This window comes from Equus quagga, unplaced genomic scaffold (genome assembly GCF_021613505.1).
Source record: "Equus quagga isolate Etosha38 unplaced genomic scaffold, UCLA_HA_Equagga_1.0 HiC_scaffold_3271_RagTag, whole genome shotgun sequence".
NCBI classification, from domain to species: Eukaryota; Metazoa; Chordata; class Mammalia; order Perissodactyla; family Equidae; genus Equus; species Equus quagga.
In genome coordinates, this window is record NW_025793572.1 from 3,547 (window position 1) to 13,659 (window position 10,113).

The following is a 10,113-nucleotide window of genomic DNA, read 5'->3' on the forward strand; positions in this document are numbered from 1 at the left end:
CCAAAGAGCCTGTCCTGTCCTTTCCTCTTCCCACTTCTAACACTCTGTTTAAATTGTCTGTATTACGCTTAATATGCTATGTTTCTTATTTGTTTGTCTTTTTCTCTCCTCTCACTAACTTCCTCCTCCCCGAGTCCCACCCTGTGCAGAACATAAGCTGAGAGCAGGGTCCTCATTTGTCTGTTGCGCTGCCATATCCCTAGCACCTAACGTGCTGCCTGCAGCACGACAGGCAGTCAGTTTTTTCCAACAATATTTGTGAAATTGAAGAGAGGCCCATGGTTTTAAAGATGCTACAGTGTGGTCAGAGACGCAAATAACTAGCTCAACACAGTAAGTGCTATAATAACCAGTCATATCTATAAAGACCTCTGGGTACACCGTTGAAAGGTCAATTCATTCACGGTATAGGGAAGGAAGGATCAAGTTGACAAAGCTACACTGGGAAGGTGGCAGTTGCCTTTGGTCGTGAATGAAGAGTAGGGGCAGACTAGAACATCAGAATCAGCGAAACACAGGGAATGGCAAAGGGTAGCTGTGCATGGTGTGGAGGGCATAGTCCGTAGTTCAGCCAGAGTTAAGAGTAACTGATGGACAGAAATGAGGCTAGAGCAACACAAGTGCCGGATTATAAAGAATCGTATTCACCATGGTAAGATTTCGAACTTTGTGTAGGAAAGTGAACCTATTCTGGCAGCATTATGGAGGAGGTATTATAAAGAAGGAACAAGATGTTGAGGTCAGTTTGACTCAGACAAGGGAAGGCTTAAATAGTGAGGTGAGAAACAAGGAAACAGATGGGGTGTTCAGATAAACCATGGGTTAAAAATGTTCTTCCAGTACTTTGGATTTTATTATTTCAAGTTACACTTCCTAAAGGTTTATTTTCATCTCTTGCAGAATTTGGTTGATCTTGCAGGCAGTGAAAGAGCTGCTCAAACAGGTGCTGAAGGTAATGAAAACTCATGAAATATTTTGGTCTGAACGTCCTCCTGTTCTTTAACAGAGTAAAAGTGCCACCATGCATTTTAGAGACTAATAAAGTAATGATGATAATTTTGTGATAAAAGTCTTTAACAGAAAAAGCAGCTTCCTTATCTGGCTTATTATCTGCTTTGTGCTGCTGTAGTGTTAGTTAAAAAGATGAAACTCTGTCGTTGACAGGATTTATAGTTGGAAAGCTCCTGAGAGTCCCATGAACACCATAATCAGTAAGGAAATTCAGAAAAGTGGCAGGATACAAAATTAATCTATAGACATGAGCACCTCCTAACACAACAGCCGGTTGGAATATTTAATGTACGAAAAGACCCCCTTTGCAATAATGACTTAAAAGGCATAATACCTAGGAAGAAACTCAACAAAAATTGTATAAGACCAAAATAAGGAAAACATTAAAACAGACCTGAAAGAGGTAACGAAACACTGAGACAAATGAAAACGCATACTTAGATGGGAAGTTTCAGAACCATAAAGATGTCAGGCCTCTCTCTGTGTTAGTTTCCTGCAGCCTGACATAGAGACACTCAGCTGAGTGTGGCCTGTACCCACCACACCAGTGGATCCTCAGACCTGTGAACAAGAAATAAATGCCTGTTGCTTTAAGCTGGCTTGTTAAACAGCAGTATTCCAGCAATAGCTGAATAACGCACCTGTGCAATAACTGCTGTTCAGAAGGATTTGTTGCAGTATTTTTTGTGTACATGGCAGATTGAACACCTGCATGTCCCTCAGCAGGGTGCTAGGTAAATAAATTCTGATACATCCATACAATGGAATTCTATGCTGTAAAAAAGAGTGAAAAAGACCAATGTTTACCAATAAGATAGATGATATATTGCCAAGTGAAAAAAGCAAAGTGCAAAATAGTGTGTATAGTATGTTACTATTTATGTAAAGAAGAAAGGGGAAAAATTAATACGTATGAACTTGTATTTCTAAAAATCTCTAGAAGAATAAACTAATAATAGTTCTTGGTTAGAGCGATAGGAACTGGTTGAAAGGAGATTAAAGTGAGAGAAACCTTTTTCAGTAGACTTCCGTTTAAGACATGTGAGCATATTAACAGTTTAAAAATAAGGACTTTTGGTTGTGAACCTCTAGGAACTAACTTGGTTGCACGTCATTAGTTGCCTGTATTGGAGGTTTGGAAAAATAGATTTGAATTGAGGAGTTCGAGGAGCTCTTTTAGGACGTGGTGCAGACATGGGCTTTCCTGCATTCTTATTCTTTTCTTAGTCGTCTTTTTCGAGCTGTTTCTCTTGGGTGAGAGCCTTTCTGCTTCACGTGATGGGTGGGAGGAAGGGAAGGGCACCTGTCAGCAGTGGGAGGAAAGGTGGGCGCAGATCTAATTTGAAGCACAGACTGTAGCATCTGACCCTGCAATTTCTAATTTCTCCCATAAATTACTGATAAATAAGTTCATCATCTAGTACAGGGGCCAATTTGTTTTCTTATTTATTTAATAAATGCAGGTGTGCGACTCAAGGAAGGCCGTAATATAAATCGTAGCTTATTTATTTTGGGACAAGTGATCAAGAAACTTAGTGATGGACAAGTTGGGTAAGTTTGTCCCATTGTACATTTACCTATTAATGCTTACGTTTTTCATTAGGTTGAAAATTATGATATTTCAGTGACACTCAAATAAATGTACTGATACCCCTGTATGTTCAAAAGCTTCTGTGATTCTATGAGCAGGCGTTGCTTCTTATATGTATGACCGTGACCTACTAAATTTACTTTATATTTTAAATATTTTCTAGTTAGTAGTTTTGCTCTGCCTCAAGTAACCAGTAAAGAATGAATTTTTTAAACTGTAGCAAATTTAAGGTTCTGCGTTAAAAATAAACCACTTTTGTTATATAAAAAGTTTTACTCTTTTTCTCCCCAAACTCATCTCTCACTAAGTGGTTTCATAAATTATCGAGATAGCAAATTAACACGAATTCTCCAGAATTCCTTGGGAGGAAATGCAAAAACACGCATTATCTGCACAATTACTCCAGTGTCTTTGGATGAAACCCTGACTACTCTCCAGGTGAGTTTGATTTTTATCTCGAATCAATATGGGGGAAATCATCTTTCAGAAGGAAAAATTAGCTACTAAAATTAGGTGTAATTTTTTTGTAATTGACATAACATACCTGTTAAAATAAAATTGGTGTGTCTACTAAATAGCATTCCTTAATCTTCCCAAACTTCAATCATTCATATCCTGCCTCCCCAATTTTTGCCACATCCAACAATATTTTATTGAAATTGACTTGATTTTTTCTTAAATAACTCACTTTTTAAATTTAACTTATTATAAAAGGAAACTTTCTATCAGTCCCATAAATGAAAAACCGGTTATCACTTGGAACAAACAGAAGGTGACCCAAAAAATGGGTGTGTGTGTTTATAACAAAATAATTCTTAAGTTCCTGCTAACAAATTGTTGCCTGCCTTTGCTCTGAGCCTAAGGCCTGTATTTTCTGTTTTCAAAAGAAAAGAAGAATGAGAACTGTCAGTAGAATAGCTGTCTCAATGAAGGGTTCAGTGTTATTTAATGGGCACCCTCACGTACCCAGTTAAAGTTACTTTTGACACTCATGCTCTAAGAAACATCACTTTAAGTAGCTATTGAGCGCTGGATCAAGGTTCTGTCAGAGAAACAAAGGTAGGAGATAGCGTTCCTGGCTTCACAGAATTTATAGTCTTATAGTGAAGATAAGACCTGTCTTCCAGCGTGATTTCCTTGGATTAAAAGTTAAGTGGCTAATAAGTAGGACAGAGTTCAAAGGAAGGAGAGGTGCTTTTGACTGGAAGTGAAGCTTCAGCGCAGAGGGAGCATTTGCCCTGGACTTTGAGGAGTAGATGGATTCCAGTGAGCCAGGGTGTGTAGGCTCTCTGTTGGCATCTGTCTTCAAGATATTTCTCTGACCCTCCTGAAGACTAGTGGCAAAGGTAAGTTATGGACATTGTTACAGGGACGTAGAATGCTCTGTGTTCAGAAGCTGTAAGCCACCTGGGAAGCTTTTACTGATGTTTCTTTACAAAAGAAAATTACAAGAAACCTAAATATTAATTAAACTAATCTTTTGGTGTCAACGTTTAACACTCTTGTATTTTTTCCCAGTTTGCCAGCACTGCTAAATATATGAAGAATACTCCTTATGTCAATGAGGTGTCTAGTGATGAAGCTCTCCTGAAAAGATATAGAAAAGAAATAATGGATCTTAAAAAACAATTAGAGGAGGTATGTATGAACTGTGTATTTCAGTAAAGAATAGAGATGGATTTAGAATTGAGATCTGCCTACATGCCCAGAGACTCTTAAATCCTCAATATCTGAGTTCTACAATCTAAATTTAAAACAAATAGTTTTTAACTAAGGAGAAATCAACCCGTAAAAACTTTACTATAAACTGCAAGATTTGGTTTCTTGAAATTATTTTAGATTTTGTTTTTCATTTCCAAAGGGCAAAATTTGAGATTTTCAAATGGGCCAAGTAGAGATACGTTTTTTTAAGAGATAAAAACTGTCACAAATACAGAGAATTAGGTTAAAAAGAGAGACCATGAATAGTGTTTAAAACTACTTTGTTTCATTTTACATTATCTTGAATTCCTCTTCTAGCCCTAAGATAGCAATCTAATAAGATAGCATAATTGCTTGTCATTACCATTTGTTTGTTTAAACCATCATGGTCCCCAGTCTGTAAAAAACTTACATTTTACTGATCTTTTTAAAAATGACCTAAAATGTCAAATGGCGGTCTTAGAAGGATCTCTCTTCCTTTGCTATAGGTATTCAAGTCTCTGCTTTATGATTTCTCTGCCTATTTATATATTTTTAGTCAATTAATAGAATTGCTTTAACAGCATTGATATAATCTTATACATGGCATATAGAATAGTGACATGAGGAGAAATGTATATTTTACCCTATTATAAGTTTGAGAAATTATTGATTATGGTAACTGCATATTGGTGTTCTGCAGGTAGGGCATATTTTATTTCAATAAAATTAAAATTCTCAGGCCAGCCCTGTGGCCTAGTGGTTAAGTTTGTTGCACTCCACTTTGGCAGCCCGGGTTCAGTTGCCATCCGCAGACCTACACCACTTGGCGGCCATGCTGTCCTGTTGTCCCATGTACAAAATGGAGGAAGATAGGCACAGATGTTAGCTCAGGGCAAATCCCTTTCAAGCAGAAAGAGAAAGATAGGTACAGATGTTAGCTCAAGGTGAATCTTCCTCAGCAAAAAAAAAAGAAAAGAAAAATTCTCAAAACTCACATACAAATTTATATTTTTTTAAACTATACTTTCAAGGTTTTAAAACCTACCTACATTTATTAATGTAACCCAGTATTACATTCTTTAGGTTTCTTTAGAGACTCGGGCCCAGGCAATGGAAAAAGACCAATTGGCCCAACTTTTGGAAGAAAAAGATTTGCTTCAAAAAGTGCAGATTGAGAAAATTCAAAACTTAACACGAATGCTAGTGACCTCTTCTTCCCTCACATCACAACAGGAATTAAAGGTAAAATTTAAAAGACAACAGCTTCTTTTCTTCTTTTTTATTATTGTTTTTTTTAATTGCAGTAACTTTGGTTTATAACAGTATATAAATTTCAGGTGTATATCGTTATATTTCAATTCCTATGTAGATTATATCATGCTGACCACCAAAAGACTAATTACCATCCATCACCACACATGTGCCTAATCATGCCTTTCAACCTCTTCTCTCCCCCTTTCCCCTCTGGTAACCACCAATCCAATCTCTGTTGCTATGTGATTGTCTTTTGTTGTTTTTATCTTCTATTTGTGAGTGAGATCATACAATGTTTGACTTTCTCCCTCTGACTTTTTACTCTCAGCAGCAATACCCTCAAGGTCCATCCTTGTTGTCACAATTAGCCAGATTTCATCCTTTTTTATGGCTGAGTAGTATTCCCTTGTGTATATATACCACATCTTCTTCATCCATTCATCCCTTGACGGGCACCTAAGTTGCTTCCAAGTCTTGGCTATTGTGAATAAGCCTACAGTGAACATAGGAGTGCATGTATCTTTACGCATTCACGTTTTGACATTCTTTGGATAAATACCCAAGAGTGGAATAGCTGGATCATATGGTAGGTCTAGTCTTAATTTTTTGAGCCATCTCCATACTGTTTTCCATAGTGACTGCACCAGTTTGCACTCCCACCAGCAGTGTATGAGGGTTCCCTTCTCTCTACATCCTCTCCAACACTTATTGTTTCCAGTCTTGTTAATTATAGCCATTCTGACAAGAGTGAGGTGATATCTCATTATAGCTTTGATTTGCATTTCTCTGATAGTGATGTTGAACATCTTTTCATGTGCCTGTTGGCCATCCGTATATCTTCTTTGGAGAAATCTCCATTCAGATCTTTTGCACATTTTTGAACTGGGTTTTTGGTTTTTTTGTTGTTGAGATGTATGAGTTCTTTGTATATTTTGGATATTCACCCCTTTTTTGATATATGGTTTACAAACATCTTCTCCCAATTGTTAGGCTGTCTTTTCCTTTTCTTGATGGCTTCCTTTGCTGTGCAGAAGCTTTTTAGTTTGATGTAGTCCCATTTGTTTATTTTTTATATTGTTTCTCTTGCCCAGTCAGGCATGGTATTTGAAAATATGCTGCTAAGACCGATGTCAAAGAGTGTACTGCCTATGTTTTCTACTAGAAGTTTCGTGGTTTCAGGTCTTACATTCAAGTCTTAAATCCATTTTGAGTTGATTTTTGTGCATGGTGTAAGGTAATGGTCTACTTTCATTCTTGGGCATGTGGCTGTCCAGGTTTCCCAACACCATTTATTGAAGAGACTCTACTTTCTCCATTGTATGCTCTTGGCTCCCCTGTCAAAAATTAGCTGTCCATAGATGTGTGGGTTGATTTCTGGACTCCTGATTCTGTTCCATTGATCTGTGTGTCTGTTTTTATGCCATACCATGCTGTTTTGGTTACTATAGCTTTGTAGTATATTTTGAAATCAGGGAGTGTGACGCCTCCAGCTTTGTTCTTTTTTCTCAGGGTTCCTTTGGCTATTCTGCGTCTTTTGTTGTTCCATATAAATTGTAGGATTCTTTGTTCTATTTCTGTGAAAAATGTTGTTGGAAATTTGATTGGGATTGCACTGAATCTGTAGATTACTTTAGGAAGTATGGACATTTTAACTATGTTTATTCTTCCAATCCAAGAGCATGGAATAGCCTTCCATTTCTTTACATCTTCTTCAATTTCTTTCAACAATGTTTTATAGTTTTCAGTGTACAAACCTTTCACCTCCTTGGTTAAGTTTATTCCTAGATATTTTATTCTTTTTTGTTGCAACTGTAAATGGGATTATATTCTTAATTTCTCTTTCTGCCACTTCCTTGTTAGTGTATAGAAACGCAACTGATTTTTGTATGTTGATTTTGCATCCTGAAACTTTGCCGTATTTGTTTATTAGTTCGAGAAGTTTTTGGTGGGTTCTTAAGGGTCTTCTATATATAAAATCATGTCATCTGCAGCTAGTGACAGTTTCACTTCTTCCTTTCCAATCTGACCGCTGTTTATTTCGTTTTCTTTCCTGATTGCTCTGGCTAGGACTTCCAATACTATGTTAAATAAGAGTGGTGACAGTGGGCATCCTTGTCTGGTTTCTGTTCTTAGAGGGATAGCTTTCAGTTTTTCTCCATTGAGAATGATATTAGCTGTGGGTTTGTCATATATCAGCTTTATTATGTTGAGGTACTTTCCTTCTATACCCAATTTATTTAGAGTTTTTATCATAAATGGATGCTATATCTTGTCAAACGCTGTCTCTGCATCTATTGAGATGATCATGGGATTTTTATTTTTCATTTTTGTTAATGTGGTGTATCACGTTAATAGATTTGCAGATGTTGAACCATCCCTGCATCCCTGGAATTAATCCCACTTGATCATGGTGTATGAAATTTTTAATGTATTGTTGTAGTTGATTTGCTAGTATTTTGTTGAGGATTTTTGCATCGATGTTCATCAGTGATATGAGCCTGTAATTTTCTTCTTTTGTGTTGTCCTTGTCTGCTTTTGGTATCAGGATGATGTTGACTTCGTAAAATGAATTTGGAAGCTTCCTCTCTTCTTCAATTTTTTGGAAGAGTTTGAGAAGGATAGGATTAAGTCTTTGAATGTTTGGTATAATTCACCAGGGAAGCCGTCTGGTCCTGGACTTTTATCTTTTGGGAGGTTTTTGATAACTGTTTCAATCTCCTTACTGGTGATCGGTCTATTCACATTCTCTACTTCTTGATTCAGTTTTGGAAGGTTGTATTAGTCTAAGAATTTATCCATTTCTTCTAGATTATCCAGTTTGTTAGCGTATAGCTTTTCATAGTATTCTTTTATAATCTTTTGTATTTCTGAGGTATCTGTTGTAATTTCTCCTCTTTGATTTCTGATTTTATTTATCTGAGCCTTCTCTTTTTTTCTTGGTGAGTCTAGCTAAAGGTTCGTCGATGTTGTTTATCTTTTCAAAGAATCAGCGCTGAGTTTCATTGATTTTTTTTCCTGGTTTTTTTTAGTCTCTATTTCATTTATTTCTGCTCTGATTTTTATCACTTCCTTCCTTCTACTGATTTTGGGCTTTGTTCTTCTTTTTCCAGTTCCTTTAGGTGCACTGTTAGACTGTTTATTTGGGATTTTTCTTCTTTGTTGAGGTAGGCCTGTATTGATATAAACTTCCCTCTTAAAACCGCTTTGGCTGTATCACATAGACTTTGGCCTGTCGTAGTTTCATTTTCATTTGTCTCCAGATATTCTTGATTTCTCATTTGATTTCTTCTTTGACTCAATTGTTGTTCAATAGCATTTTGTTTAAGCTCCATCCATTTGTGGCTTTTCTGATTTTCTTCCTGTAGTTGATTTCTAGTTTCATACCATTGTGGTCAGAAAAGATGCTGGGTATTATTTCAGTCTTCTTAAATTTATTGAGACTTGTTTTGTGGTCTAATATGTGATCTGTCCTGGAGAATGTTCCATGTCCGTTTGAAAAGAATGTGTATTCTGCAGGTTTGGGATGGAATGTTCTATACATGTGTACTAAGTCCATCTGGTCTAATATGTCATTTAAGGCCAACGTTTCCTTATTGATCTTTTGTTTTGATGATCTCTCCTTTGGTGTAAGTGGATTGTTAAAGTCCTCTACTATTATTGTGTTGCTATTTCTCCTTTTATGTCTGTTAATAATTGCTTTATATGTCGAGGTGCTGTTATGTTGGGTGCATAGATATTTGTAAATGTTAAATATTCTTGTTGGATCATTCCCTTTATCATTATGTAGTGCCCTTTGTCTGTTGTTACAGTTTTTATTTTAAAGTCTATGTTTTCTGATATGAATATTGCTGCCTCAGCTTTCTTTTCATTGCCATTTTCATGGAGTATCTTTTTCCATTCCTTCTCTTTCAGTTTGTGAGTGTCTTTAAGTCTGAAATGCATCTCTTGTATGCAGCACATATATGGGTCTTATTTTTTTTATGAAAGATGACAGCTTAAACTTGATATATAGGGAATAGAATTGGTATTCTTATATGCTTATTATATAGCTATGTGTTTCTTATCCTTTGATACAGTATATTTTAGGAAAGAACCTTTTGTGTATTTGCCTATACCTCAACAACACCTAGAACGTTCATTAAAAATACTTAACCCTGATTCCCATATGAAGAGATCCTAATTCAGAAAGTCTGGGATGTAGTCAAGCAATCTATTTGCACTATACTTCTTATGAAATTCTAATGAAATTGATTAGGTGATTGGAAACCACAGGTGTCTAGAGTATGTGGTAATATTTTCTATTTAATGAAACAGAAATAGTAATCTCAGGAAAATTTATCTAGACTATAAATCAACATAGTAATCAAAATTCTGGCTTCCAGTCTGTGTGCTTTTGTTTTTACCAGAGTAGGGGTTTATTTATCCAGCAGATGTTTTGGGGAGTGATAGTGTCATGGTTAAGAGAATGGCCTCTGGAGCTGGACTTTCTGGATTTGAATCCCAGTTCTGTCAATTCCTAACTCTCGACCTTGGGCCCTTTCTTAAATACTTTTTGCTGCAGTTTCCTTATCTGT

General features: G+C 36.3%; 1 protein-coding gene across 1 annotated transcript in view; it reads left to right on the plus strand.

Moving 5' to 3' along the window:
* Positions 1-649: 649 nt before the first annotated feature.
* Positions 650-10,113, plus strand: part of LOC124232210 (centromere-associated protein E-like) — a gene marked incomplete at its 3' end in the record, with an annotated part of 15,060 nt that continues 5,596 nt past the window's right edge. Inside the window, exons 1-6 of the mRNA XM_046649181.1 lie at positions 650-778; positions 901-952; positions 2,475-2,562; positions 2,911-3,040; positions 4,121-4,240; positions 5,369-5,527. Coding sequence (XP_046505137.1) covers positions 650-778; positions 901-952; positions 2,475-2,562; positions 2,911-3,040; positions 4,121-4,240; positions 5,369-5,527 — 678 coding nt within the window. The remainder of the gene's footprint in view (positions 779-900; positions 953-2,474; positions 2,563-2,910; positions 3,041-4,120; positions 4,241-5,368; positions 5,528-10,113) is intronic.